Source organism: Pseudopodoces humilis, chromosome 2 (assembly GCF_049639895.1).
Source record: "Pseudopodoces humilis isolate 2021_Gansu_Grassland_sample_001 chromosome 2, ASM4963989v1, whole genome shotgun sequence".
Taxonomy (NCBI): domain Eukaryota; kingdom Metazoa; phylum Chordata; class Aves; order Passeriformes; family Paridae; genus Pseudopodoces; species Pseudopodoces humilis.
Genome location: NC_142201.1, coordinates 17,718,515 through 17,733,160, shown reverse-complemented (window position 1 = coordinate 17,733,160; position 14,646 = coordinate 17,718,515). Strand labels below are relative to the sequence as shown.

Genomic DNA, 14,646 nt, shown 5'->3' with positions numbered 1-14,646 from the left:
TTCACATTTTGCATTCTAGGTATCAAGACAATATATGAACAACAGCAGCCATGAGGTATGCTTTGGGATCAGAATTGTATAAACACAGAAAGGTTTTCCTAAAAGCTGAGGGACATTCCTGTAAGACATGTATGTATACATATATGTAAGATATATATGACCCTAGAAGCCACAGGCCCCTCTTATATCACATTGGTAGGAAAGAGCTCCTGTGAGAGCTCAGAGCAAGATTGGGAGGATAGTCCAGAAACTGCCCATTAGCTTTCACTTGGGAAACAGCCATGACTACATCCTCAATAAACATTTCCCTAATAAATCACAGGGAATGGGGGAATGGGGGAGACCCAGGGCCAGTCCCATTCCAGCAGACAATGTGAAATACTACTTAAGGACCACCAGGGCAGACAGACCTATCCACAAGTCACTGTGTAAAAAAAAAGAAACAAAAAACAACAACAACAAAAAAACAGACTTGTCTTGAACACTGGTCAATATTTTGACTCGATACATCCATATCTATTTGTTGGAATAAATGTTCATAATAAAAACCATGGGTCTTTGAATTCAGTTTTAAGTAATTAGTGTGCTTTCTACATAGTGCTGATTTGACTAAAATCAAAAGACTACTTCTCTCATACAGACAAGTCCACCCCAACTCCCTTCAGACAGGAAGTCAAAGGAGTTGGAGAGCCTCAAGGTACTGCTGCATTTCAGAAAGACATCAGCACAGCTGCAAACCAACAATGGCTTTTGTGTCCAGCATCCAGGACAAAAAAAAAGTCCTTGCCGTCCTGTGCAACACATAAACAGTATTGCATACATTTGTTTCTTTTAAGTAGATTGAATTTTAATTAGATTTCATTTGAATCCTGGGGCTAAATTTTCCATCTTTTGATACCTCTGGGTATCAAAAGAGGTTTCACATGTTTGGTTTATATTCCACAGCCTGGAGTTCAGTACTTTCAGAAGTCTGAAGAAATCAGCAGTAGATATCAACAACTTGACAGTTTTTTTTCTAATATCCAAATACTTAGCAGTTTGGAAGAAGTTTGTTCAGGGATGGTCCTGCAAGGCAAAGCCTGGAAAGCTTTCGGTGCCAATGCAGTTTCCCGGTGATGGAAACCCATCGCAGCGCTGCCACGGGGGACAGCGGGTGCGAGGGGAGGCAGATCCAGCGGGACACGCCGGCTGCGGAGGGGACTAAACCTCCAGCGGCCGCTCTGGGGCCGGGGTTGGCAGCGCCCGCCGGAGTGACACGGCTTTCCCCGGGGGAGCATCGCCGTGGCTCCGTGCCCGGCTCCGGGACATCCTGCCCTGCTCCGGCCGGGAGCACCGCCGCTCTCCGCCCCGGTCTCTGCCCGCCCGGGCTGCAGGCGAGGGGGAGCGCGGCCAGAGGCGGGTCCGCCCCCCCCCGCTCGGTTATTTGTCCCCGTCCCGCCGCCCGCCCGCGCTCCGGTGCCGCTGCCGCCGAGGGACGGCCGGAGGGACATCCCGAGGCACAGCCGGACAGCGCCGGGGTCGGGGCCGGGCCGCCTGCCCGCCCTCTCCCGGGCGATGGTGCCGGCGCCCGGGGGCGCCCTGCTCGCCGCGCTGCTCGCCGCCGGGCTGGCCACCGGGCTGGCCACCGCGGGCAGGTGAGCGGGGCCGCGGGCGGGGGCGGGCGAGAGGGGCCGGGCACCGAGCCCCCCCTCCCGGCGGCTCCGGCCGCCCGGGGCTGGTGCCGCTGCTCCCGGCGGGTCCGCGGGTGTCGGGCGCTCCCCGCCGTGCACGGGCTGTACGCGGGGTGTGCACGGGCTGTACATGAGGTGTGCACGGGCTGTACATGAGGTGTGCACGGGCTGTACATGAGGTGTGCACGGGCTGTACGCGGGGTGTGCACAGGCTGTACATGAGGTGTGCATGGGCTGTACATGAGGTGTGCATGGGCTGTACATGAGGTGTGCACAGGCTGTACATGAGGTGTGCACGGGCTGTACGCGGGGTGTGCACGGGCTGTACATGAGGTGTGCACGGGCTGTACGCGGGGTGTGCACGGGCTGTACATGAGGTGTGCACGGGCTGTACATGAGGTGTGCACGGGCTGTACGCGAGGTGTGCACAGGCTGTACATGAGGTGTGCACGGGCTGTACGCGGGGTGTGCACGGGCTGTACATGAGGTGTGCACGGGCTGTACATGGGGTGTGCACGGGCTGTACATGGGGTGTGCACAGGCTGTACGCGAGGTGTGCACAGGCTGTACGTGGGGTGTGCACAGGCTGTACGTGGGGTGTGCACAGGCTGTACGCGGGGTGTGCACAGGCTGTACGCGAGGTGTGCACAGGCTGTACGTGGGGTGTGCACAGGCTGTACGCGGGGTGTGCACGGGCTGTACATGGGGTGTGCACAGGCTGTACATGAGGTGTGCACAGGCTGTACATGAGGTGTGCATGGGCTGTACATGAGGTGTGCACGGGCTGTACATGGGGTGTGCACGGGCTGTACGCAGGGTGTGCACGGGCTGTACATGAGGTGTGCACGGGCTGTACATGAGGTGTGCACGGGCTGTACGCGGGTCCCTCCCGCTCCCCTGTCCGCGGGGCTCGCCCCACCGGCGGCCCGTCCCCGGTGCTGAACGGCGCCCGCCCGTCCGAGCGCTCCAGCGGGCGTGTGAGCCGCTCCCCAGAGACACTCGCACCGGAGCTGGGGACTCCTGCTCTGGGAAAAGAGGCGGTCCAAACGGGGGAGCAGCTGCACCATTTGTGGTAAGGTGTGAGCACCTCCGGTTCTTGGACTGCCTGCATAAACTACCCTTCAGCGGCAGCCAGTCGTGACAGATGTTGGGTGCTGTGGAGACGGGTATGCTTTGGAAACAACGGGATTTTGAGAGAGGATCAATAAAACCGCTTACTCCAGACCAAACCAATCCAGTGTTCCCTCTCCCAGTTCTCCAGAAGCGGAGGTGTTGCAGCAAGGGAATAGCTGGTAATGGGAGGATTCGCAGCAACTGCATATGAAGCCTTCAAGATGTTTTGTGGATTATTTCTTTAATATTAGACCTGTGAATAGAAACATTTGTCATCAACAAGTGTCAGTGTGCTGTTCCAGCACATGTGAGGCTGTTGAGTGGTCAGCTCCTCAGGAACTGGAAGTTCATGAACTCCAGACCTGCTCTTATGTCCTAGAGAAAGCACATTTGTTATTCTATACCACCTCACACCATTGTCGAGGATGGGGGTAAAGGACCCTCCTCCAGGGAGAAGGGATTCCTTCCAGTCAACAAATCATGGTGGAAGGAGCCTGTCTGGTCTTCTATTGGGGTATTTTCATGTGAAATAGTTATTTTCTTCTACCTTCTGTTATTAGTATTGTTGCTGTTACTGCTTATTTCCTTATCTCATTGCTGTTTCAGTAAATTGTTCTTACCTCAACCTGCGATCTTTGCCTATTGTGCCTCCAATTCTCAGCTCCATCCTTCTCGAAGGCGACGGGTGAGGGGAAATTAGGGGAGCAAGAGAGGGTGGTGTGTGGTTGTGGGGAGTGTTGGAGGGGGGACTGATTTGGGGAATACCATTCCTAAACCATAACAGCGATACAGGTTACAGCAGCAGTGAAACTTAGTCCCACTTAGTTTAAAACGGTGCTAATGGCTCACAATAATCTTGTGACAGCTAAGGCAGCCAGCTCTTTATTTCAGTCACCTCAACTCACGCAGTCCTGTGTTGTTGTGCTTACTACTCATCCTCACTGTTCTTTGCTAAATGTCACATGGTGCTGTCAGCAGTACCACAGCCTCATAAAATCAATTACTTCTCTCCTCCCTGGGTACCATGGACTGCTAAGTAGTCACTTGTTGCCTTTAGCACCAGTGCTGCCTCTCAGAGGACAGAGCTCTTCAGACACTGTTCTTCCACTGACCTGTGCTGTGGTCTGACCTGCACAGTGTGCCTTCTCTTGCCTTTCTTTTCCAGTCACATGTTTTGGCTGCAGGTTCTTCAAGGCCAGGAATTTTTTGCACACTGAACAGTCTGTGATAAGTCCAGTCATCTCACTCAGATACTTTAGGTAGTCCCTCTGAAATCCTACAGGAATATCAGACAAGGAGGGATCAGAAGTGCCCTGTGCCTCAAGTCCACATTACTTCTCCAATATCCAGGAGAGTTCATGTGACATTCTCCCAGAAAGGGTCTGCCTGCCTGAAAGAATCTCTTCTTTCTAAATTTCTTTTTCAACAATTGCTGAACTTCTGATAGAAATAGCTAAGCTGATGAGTATTGATTCTTCATGGGTGAGAGGGTCTAACCTGGCAAAACTGGCTTTCCTCCCAGATTTTGGGATCTAGTTGATCATTCCCTCTGCCAAAGGTAACTTTTATCTTGATGCTTGTTGTGGAAGTCAGAACAAGCCTTTCAACCTATAGGGCAATATCTATAGATTTCAGCTATGTTAATTTAATTTGCAGCTTTATGGAACATTTCCCAGTTTTAAGGAAAGTTTTTTCTGAAATCTCGAGAGATATTATATACTTTATAATTTCTTTTTTTTTTTAAGTAAATTGTTAAATAAAACATTACTGAATCAGTTTTTCCTGTGAAAATGAGCACTTTTTGGAAAGAGATTCTTCTTCCTCCAGGCCTTAGGCATTTTAACATTCATGGGGGGTGATAGCACTGTCCAGATGCATTCAGAGGGATTTCCTGGCATGCAAGCAGAATGTACATTTACTATCCAGGTGAATTCAAGGCCACTTTCTAGTCTGCAAGCAGAACATATGTTCTTTAACTTGTATATTGAAAGTGATGTAAGCCAGCAGCATGTGAATAACAAAACAGAAAAAGTTATTTTATTGTCTGTAGATGCAGACGCAGGATGCTGATTTTTCACAGATACACACAGAGGAGTTTTAGCTGTTCAACACACTTTTTCACCTGCCTGAAGGCGTTTGTATACAAGTACACGTACTCCTGTAAGCTGCATCACTGGGTTGATGGCAAAGGTTGGGTGGCTTTAGAACAATTTATTCGAGCACTGAAGCTTTTTTACTTGCCAGCTGACATGAAGACCATGTCCTTGTTTAAAGTATCTCAGATACATGAGCTTATGCATTTCCTCTGAACTCCCTTCTAGTTCCAGTGGTTCAGCTACTAAAGAAAACCCTGGAGTAACATCTTGTGTCTTTGGAGTGTATGCATACACTTGTTCTACTAGTTTGCCTCAGTGATGTTTGCAGGAACTGTTTTGATGTGAGTGCATTACAGATGAGCACAGGAGGATACATGCAAAGCTCTCCTTTAATGTAATAAAATACTACCTTTTTTGTGCATCAAACTAAAAAAATGCAAAAATTCATGCCTGATGACTTTTTTCCACCATTTTTTTTCCCACTGAGAGATTTTTGTTGCAGTGTGTTGTCCCCCTCAGTACCCCAAGTCACTTACTACAAAGCTCTACCAAAAAAGGAATTTTCTGTGCCAAAGCCAACACTTTGGACTCTTTGAAGAAAATGCATTTTAAATTATGCATTTGATGCATAAAATGCATTTAAATTATGACTTGGATAAAACAATGGGGACAGAGGATTTTGGGTAGAGGACAAAATTTCATAAAGGGGACAGGCATGTGGTTGGACAACTTAACAGCAAGCATAGGGAGAAGAGAACTAAAGCCACAGCACTCATAGAAGCACAGAGGAGGTCTAGAAGATTTACACAGTTGTGAATTTCCATAAGATTTATAATTTTGGCAACAAATATGGCAGGTTTTCCAACTGTTGCAGCTGTTGATCTGCACAATGACTTTAAAGCCCCTGGGCTCATTGGCAGGTGAAATTAACATTAATTGTATGGCCAGGGAGTCTCATGCAACCAGAGTGCTTGGGACTGTCTGCACTTAGGCAATCACCTTGCACATATGCAGTGGCAATGAGCCTGCATGTCACTACCTTTTGTGGGGCTGACTGATGTTCTTAACATGCTTTTCTGCAGAATCAGTCTTTCATCATCTGAGGCAATAGTGTGGTCTGTTATGGTGTCATATATTTGATGCAGTTATTCATGTGACACAAACTGAGGCAGCCCTATTGACTTCACTGATATTAGGATGACTCATTCTAGCAAGAGAGCTGGCTGTATTTTATGCCTTTGTTGATTTCTCATTAGAAAGGGTTTACCTTGCACAGTTAATTTATTGCAGGTGAAACATTCCCATCATCCCATCATCAGTTTCTCTGATCAAATGCAGGTTTGCATTCCTGTCTAGAACACTGCTCTAGGTTTGGTGAAATCAAAATGCCTGACAGTGGATAAAACATAAGAGAATTGTACAAAGGGGAATGCAGAGGAATGGGCTAGAGCATTTTCCTGCTGGAGCTGGTGTTTGTCCTTCCCTATGCAGCTCGAGAGCTCATGGGCAGCTGGGGGCTGAGAGCCAGCCTGGGGTGTGTCGATACGGTTCCAGGTTGGATTGCTGTCCTGGCTGGAGAAAGAACAAGGGCCACTGTGAAGGTAACATTAACTTTCCGTCTGGTTCCTCTCTGTTGCTGCATACTTGGTACTAATAAGGGGGTTTCTTACATGCCTGCCAGAAGTTACAGAAGGAAAACTTCTGAGGAGTGAAATCTCCTAACTCTGTGAGAGAGAGAATAAAACGTGCTTGAGAGACCATCTCCTCAAAAAAAGCAGAGCTTTGAGTGAATAACACATGTTATTCATGTAATTCACATGTTCAGAAATTCTTAGGTCCAGAAGGAACCATCTGTTCTAACCTCTTGCACAGCTCTGGTCAGTGGCTATGCTGTTACAGCTGTTGAGTACGTGCCATAAATGCAGTGTTTTCTAATGCTATATGAGGACCCCTAGAATTATTTTATTTCAGTTGGTATCCTTCAGATTACACAGCCTCTGAGAACCAGAAGGTTTTAACTTTCTAAAAATATAAATAAAACTCAAGCAATAAGTGCCCCTGACTTGAACTTGGGTAACCAGCCAGTGTTCTGGTCTGTGGATCATTTGCTTAATGAAGAGACAATGACTCTTAAGACACTTCTAATTTGTAAAAGGCCAAAGGAGAATGCAGTGTGGAATCTCTCTCTCCAATTGTACTTGGGAGAAACACAACAAAATCATAAAATATGTTTTAGAAATAATTTTCAGATGTTGCACCTGTTGTCCCAGAGAGTTTGGCCTTTTATATCTAGTGAATTTGTACAGAGGCTTAAGATTATTTATTGCTGAAAATCCATACACTAAAAGGGGAAGGAATTAAAATGTCTCTGCTCTGTATATATTATATGCCATTTTAAAAAAGGAAACAGGGATTATTGTAGTATTCCTTGCATTGCTTAATTGCACTTTAGTTTTGATGCAAATTAATCCCTGGAGGGTTAACTGGCAAATATAACTTTTGATCAGCCGGTAGAGTAGGTTGTCTTGTTTTCAATTTGTCTTGTTTTAAAATTTGAAGACTCTTCTTTGGATAATCACTTTAAGCCACCTATAATGTAATTCTGCATTGTAAATCCAGATGTGGTATTTTTCTCTGCTTCAGTGCTAGTACTGCAAGCTGGTCTTTTGCAGTCTTGCATCTTCTCAGTTACAAAAGAGAAATGTGTCCATCCCATGGGAGAACACCCCAAGGGATTCTTTGGATCCCAGGGGAACAAGCTGGTCTTGCAGTGTGCCACATTGCATTCAAAGCTGGAAGAAGTGTTGAAAAATGCCTCAATCCACAGAGTTAGTACCTTCAGTACATCGGAATGTATCTGTTAATGTAGGGAAGATACTTGAATTCAGAAAAATGAATTTTAATGTTAATTTTACAATATTGTAACTAAGCTTTCCTGTAGTTCGCAGACCAGCTTAACTACATAAGAAATAAAGATTCACATCCTGGTGCACACTCCTTCACTGTTCCCTCAGAGATTGTCATGATATAAATGCACGTTTGGTTTGTTCTTCCTGAATAACCCCCATGCTGACAATTAGAGGGATTTCAGGAGCCTTAAGGCTTATAAAAGTCAGCATTTAGTTTCTGATTTATGATCCAGAGGACTTAGGGTTGCTTTTTAATGCATCCAGGTTAAATGTAGCCCTCTCAAATTATTGTAAATCTGATGCAATTACACTTGCTGGGATGTGTGGTAAGGACAGTTGCCTGATGACAGATGTGCTCTGGATGTTCCACCATGGGATAGACACTTTCCTCTGCTCTAACTGAGGAGATCCAAGACTGTGAACTGCTGTAGGATTATGTGTCCCCCTTGGCTCTAGGAGAGTGCTATTGCCTCTTCCCTACTTCAGATGCCAAGCATAGCAATTCAAGCTGCTGGCCAGCTGCATCTCACATAGGCTTCCTGAAAAAAGGGAAAAGGCAAGGGTACAAAACTAAATGTGAGTTGTAAGCATTGCAGAATAAAAATAAAAAGTGAAGGAGAGACCTTTTGTCTTTACAAACCTGGAAAAGACCAAATTATTGTAATTCATGTTAGTACCACTATTCACAAGCCAAACTAAAGTGCTAATCAGTAGTTACTGTGCTCAGACTAGAGGGAGAGAGAGGTATGGAGGATGCTGAACTTGTGCAAAACCTTTTAGGCAACTAAGCAGGGCAAAAGTTTCTCAAATAGAATATTTCTAACTTTTCATTTTTCTCTTTCCTTTCTCTGCCTGACTCCACCAGCTACCTGTGGACATGGTTGCAAGTATGGCGAGTGCATGGGACCAAACAAATGCAAATGTTTCCCTGGATTTACAGGGAAAACCTGTAATCAAGGTTTGTGCATATGCTCCAGAAAGGAGATTGTTGTTTTTCTGTTTCCTTATCCTGTACTATGGTTTTTGTCATCTTCCAAAGCAGTAAACCAGGGTGTTTTCTTGCTTATGTAGAAGAACTTCAGAATTTAAGACTTTTGCATCATCAGCATCCCAGACAACCTCTAAGCCTCCTCTAGCAGGCAAAAGTTTGAATCTATATTGTATATCTCCTTTGGGCTGATGACAAGGGCAAACTCTCATGTTTACAGTTAGAGGAGTAAGGTAAGGAGACATTATTATAGGAAGGTATCAGAAGAGATGGAAATCAATTCCAGAACCCATGTTATTTTCTTAACTAGCAGCCCCTGCTTCTTTTTAAATGAATCTTCTAGTCAGAAAGACATGCAATTGTATGGTAGACATGTAATTTATCAATCTGCCTGGGCTGTTTGTATATGCTAATGGTGTTTCTGAGAACCACCATGGGGAGTCCTTAGAATTGCCTTTTCAGAAACTTTAAGTGCAACGTTTTAACCCCATTTTCAAGTTCATAAACTTGAAATTCGACTTGGAAATATTTCAGTTAACACATTGATAAGAACTCAGCTTTAGTTTTCCTGTTCAAAAATACAAGACTCCTGTCTTGGATCAGATGAAAGGAGCAGATCACTGTGCATGGAGAGGCAGGTGAGTGAACTGTAGGTGTTATGATGGAAACATGACATAAAGGCCACAAAAATTACTAGGTCTATCCCTGCTACCTTCCTAAGCTCCTGCAGACTTTGCTTGAAAATATTGCATTGACATGCTAACACACATTTTTTATAGTCAAAACAGCCCATTTATTACACAGTATCTTTTAAACAATATGCCCTAAAGTTGTGCTATTAAGTATTTTGGAAAAATCCATCTTTTACTGTTTCTCACAGGGAAAGAAGTTAAATTGTCAGTACCTCTAGAGAGGAAAGGGAAACAGCAGCTGTGGTTATATGTAACAAATACATAAGTACCACTTAAAACTTCAGCCTCTAAATGCAGAAATTTAACCTCAAAAATTATTTGGCAGCTTAAATGTTACTAAAAGGCAGCAGAGAAACCCTCAGCTTTTAGATATTTTCCATGCAGTAACTCCATGTGCCTTTGACATGCTCTCCACAGGCAATGTGGTCAGTTCTGTGCACTTTGGTAGGTTCAGAGACTGAGGCTTGGAGGAAGCTCTGCACAGACCTACACATGCAAATTCCCTGTTAGCTCCTAGGCTTTTCTACCTTCTGGGGCATGGCCAGGATTTTTTTCAGTGAGGTGGTGGCTGGTACAGGCCAGAAGTGTCCAAGAGCTGTTTGTTTCAACAGTATAGCCGTATAGGTGGTCATGTTCCATCAGTCAGGAGTGCTAATACCCACTTGTAATTTACTGGCAGATGTAGCCTTGGTCTGTCCTTACAGCAGAATGTCCTGCTGAGCAAGCTTAACATGAGCTAACTGAAATAACAGAGATAAGGGGACTGTATTAGTCTGCCACCAAGTCTGAGCTAAATTAGCCTTATCTCCATAGGTCCTTTTTTAGAGCTGTGCATGCTATCTGCACATCGTGAGAGATAGGTGCAGATAAGCACTTTTGAAAATGTATGGTCTAAATGGAATAACGTTTGTTGTCCAGTTTGCTTTCTAGTTTCTTTGTTAAGAGAGTCTTAGTTATTTAGTGGAGTGACAGTAGCACAAAAATCCAGTGTGATTTGCAAGCAGACAGGTTGTCCTTTTTAAAACTGACCCTGTGAAAATAATAGAACACAACCCTTGCTCTTCCCTGGACTGAGTTGTAACAAACACTTGTGCACCTCCACAAAGTTTATGCTTTGAATGGCCTGGAGGTTTTGTTCCTGTGGTCTGCAGAGTGTGACACAACAACAGATGCTTCTCCCATTAGAAGTGGAGTTGCACAAGCTCAGTTCTTGCCTGGAGACCTGCAACTCTACTAAAATTATATTTTCAGTCACATGTGATGTTAAACACATATTGAATGGCCTGCATATGCTGGTGCATTCTATAAATGAGTTCTGTCTATTTACCAATCACTACAAGAGGTAGAGGTGTCAGGTCGTGGAAGTGAAAAACATAGATGTTGTCCCCTTGTCATAGGCCAAATATTACTGTCAGCACTGCTCACCCTATACCACATAAACAAATGTTTTTGAATTCTCATTTTCTCCCTGTGAAGGGCAGATGTTAGGAATTTGAAATTGATTTAGTTTCTGAAAAGCCTTTAAATCCTGGATTTTGTGAAGGATTTAGGATGTCTTATTATCAAGATTTTGAGATTTTTGAGATCCTTTTAAAGTTACATAATTATTATCATATATTGTATTTCATTTCTGCTACTGATAACCTTGGTGCCAGTGTGTAGCTCAGAAAAATTAAAGTAAAAATCTTTGCTTCACTTTATCTTAAACTGTTTTGCTATTCTTAGTCTCATGGTTTTGCCTTTCTAATACAGGGGTCAACTAGAGGGCTAGAATCGGAAAAAATCCATTTTAAAAACTCCCAAAAAAAGATTAGCTACAATTCTCTCCACCCCTCCACTTCTTCCTAACAAGCTGCCAGATGCGGCCAGAGTTTGCATTAATTTTTCAAGTGTAGAGGTCTGTGTATGTTGGTTTTACTAGCAGTCTTTCAGCCAGATGGTCTGCTAAACTCTCATCTTGCAAGGGGCTGGCTGATTTTCCATCCAGACGATTTCACTCTGGGGAACTCCACACATTAGGCAACATTATCCACCTATATGCATGAATTTATGTATAAAATCCCAGCACTCACTCTGTTCCAATGACTTGTGCAGATCTGAATGAGTGTGGACTGAAGCCACGTCCCTGTGAGCACAGATGTATGAACACACATGGCAGCTACAAGTGCTATTGTCTCAACGGGTACATGCTCATGCCAGATGGCACATGTGCAAGTAAGTAACAGAGCTGATGGAACAGGCGCACCAAAATCATCTAATCGCATTCAATCCCAGCAGCTTTTCTTCTTGTGATGAACAGATTTAGCTTATTCAGGATAGGGTCTTTGCCCCTGCTCTCTGGTACTGTCACAGCTGAAAGAGGCTTCCTATTTGGTAGTTTCTGGGTAAAGTAAACTAGGTCATACTTATATTTTGGTCTTCAGAGGTGTTTTGGTCCTGATAGAAGTAAAAGTCTTTAGTAGTGTTGCTTCAGATGAAGAACAGCTAGTGTGATCTCAGTGTATAGTCCTGCCAGTTCATCTGTTGAATAAGGATGACTGAATGTATTCAAGCAAAGCACCAATACAGATTACTCTTTACTGTGCTGAATTGCATGCCATGATTCCTTGCTTTACCTTTCTGTGTTCCACAACTGATTTATTTGTGTTAATATGCTTTCGACAGCTGATGAAAACTGTTCTTGCAAACACTTGCTGTATGATCTAAGGCTTATCTAAACTTGTGAAAGCAGGTATTTCTACCTGTCTTCTTTGTCTTTAAGCCAGCATGAAATGGAAAGCATTCTGCTTTTTTAGCCAACCTGATTTTTCAGATCTGGGGAAGCTTCTGGTTTTTTGGTGACAGAAAATATAGAAAGTATCTCATGGACTCCCGAAATTTTTATATGTTAATTTATAAACAGCTTTATTTATAATGAATGGCTTTTTGTTGTTCTTAATAATTTCTGCGTTCATCCATATCTAACTTAAAACTGTGTGATTCCAACCTAGAATTTTGCTCTTCTTGTGACTTTAAATACTGTTTTCAGGTTCTAGGACATGTGCCATGGTGAATTGCCAATATGGATGTGAAGAAGTCAAAGGGCAGGTGCAGTGTCTCTGTCCATCAGGTGGCCTTCAGCTGGGACCAAATGGAAGGACATGCATTGGTATGGTTAGAGAGCTCACTCTCAGCTTCTTTTCTGCAGGATCCCCAAAGCCATAAGATTCTGGGGAAAGGTTAGGAAGTAGTTTGTCTCCCTGAAAACTCAGCTTCTGAGCTTGCTAACATAGTTTTCTAAGGACTTTCCCAGGACAGTAACTGTAAACATAGATATGTGTACATTCTTTCTGTTACACGTCTTGTGATGGGCATCTCTCATGGCCAGTGCAGTGGGAAAGTGTTATCCTGACCATCCAATCCCTGGCCGTGGTCACAAGCCTATGAATCCTGGGAAGAAAAATAAACTCTCTTCTTTCTTTCACCATACCTCGACCTGTGTCCACGTGATCTATTCATCTTCAGCAGTAACTGTAGTTAACCCTCCTCACTGGCTTAAATAATGCTTCTTGTTACTCTCAGTGTGACATAAAGTTTTCATAATTATTTTTTAATTTTTTCTTTAAACTATTGGCCATGTAATTCTTTGGATAATTCTCATCCCCAGTAAATAATTCAATGTTTTTACATGATTTAGAGTCATCAACAGATTCAGTTTCTCTCTATTGGAATGGGACCATTAATTACCATGCTTTGCCTGCAGGAAGCTGCCCTGCTGACATCATGTGCTATAGGATTTGGGTATTTTGTTTGGATGGGGCTTTCTGTTATTGTGATGACCCACAATACAAACTTCTCAATTTTTCTCCAGAAGCCTCAACATTACCTGTGAGTTTTCTGTGGCGAAGAAAGCATTCCTTATAATACTTGGTACTAAGTTAGTTCACATTTTACTACTTCACTCATAAGAACACGTGCAAAAGCCATCACCAAGTGTGAAATTATAAGACTTGTTTATTAAGCTTATTTGTGACAGCCAAGACCAAATCATTCCCATGCAAATCCCAGTGAGTTTTTTCCCATTTTACCTTCCCATGGATCTGACCAGCATCCCTTCTCCTGCTGTAGACATTGATGAGTGCTCCACTGGCAAAGCTGTCTGCTCATACAACCGCAGATGTGTCAACACATTTGGAAGCTTCTACTGCAAGTGCCAGCTGGGTTATGAACTAAAATACACCAGCAGTCGCTACAACTGTGTAGGTAAGAGCTAGCCCATGGATGTTCCTTCTTCATTCTTTTTATTCCCACAGAGTGCCTCTTCCCTGTCATTGCCTCCAGCATGTTGGCCTGTCCTGGGGAAGCTGCCTCAGAACTGGGTAAAAGATGTCACACTGAGAATATTCTTGATGGGCCTTTGAATTTTTTCTGTTTGTTTTTTTTTTTTTTTTTCTGTAGCCTTATGGAAAACCGAATCACTGGCACTTACAGTTTAAATCACCTCATTATGCCAAGATGTGCAAGAGGTTGCTGTACATTGGCAACCCTTGACTAAAAAAAAAAATGCTACTTCTGGTAAAGGTCTAGTTAAAGAGGCATTTTTTTGTTATCTTGGTTTCAAACTGTGATGAATAAGCAGTACCACTATATATTTTTTTTATGTCATTACTGTGGAATGTGAAGCTCCTTCATGACTGTAAAAACAGTTATTTGGATGGTTTTTACAGAACTTGGGGAAAAAATTATAAAAATAGTAGGTTTCCATTACTTTTCAGGTTTCTGTTGCGTGACAAAGTTTCTCTCTAATAAAAATAAATACAGGCAAAAAGTTATCTTGACATGCTCAGGTGTTAAAACAGATATCAAAATACACTTCTGTTTCAATCCATTTGCTAAATGCTGGAAGAACAGCAAAGTGTAAGTTACTGCAGCAGCTACTGCAGGAGTATTGTTCAAGCTGTTGACTACACAAGGGCCTGGAAGGGTTGTAACTACTCTATGTGCATAAAAAAGAGAATTAATAGGATTTCTTTATATTTAATTGATACTGGAAGTGAGGGGTGGGAGGCATAAGGTGGGATCATAAGGCAGGTTTGGAGACTTAAGTTTGGATTTCATTTAAGTTTTCACTTCAAGTGGAAAGACTGTTTTCTTTTCTCATACAATATGTGTGCACAGGGGAAAAATTGGAAAAGTCTC

The 14,646-nt window shown here is 43.6% G+C and overlaps 1 protein-coding gene across 1 annotated transcript in view; it reads left to right on the top strand.

Annotated features, from left to right (window-relative positions):
• The first annotated feature begins 3,208 nt into the window (after positions 1-3,208).
• Positions 3,209-14,646, top strand: part of EGFL6 (EGF like domain multiple 6) — a 31,325-nt gene continuing 19,887 nt past the window's right edge. The window contains exons 1-6 of the mRNA XM_088068717.1: positions 3,209-3,297; positions 6,371-6,480; positions 8,654-8,746; positions 11,563-11,682; positions 12,497-12,616; positions 13,576-13,710. Coding sequence (XP_087924843.1) covers positions 3,209-3,297; positions 6,371-6,480; positions 8,654-8,746; positions 11,563-11,682; positions 12,497-12,616; positions 13,576-13,710 — 667 coding nt within the window. The remainder of the gene's footprint in view (positions 3,298-6,370; positions 6,481-8,653; positions 8,747-11,562; positions 11,683-12,496; positions 12,617-13,575; positions 13,711-14,646) is intronic.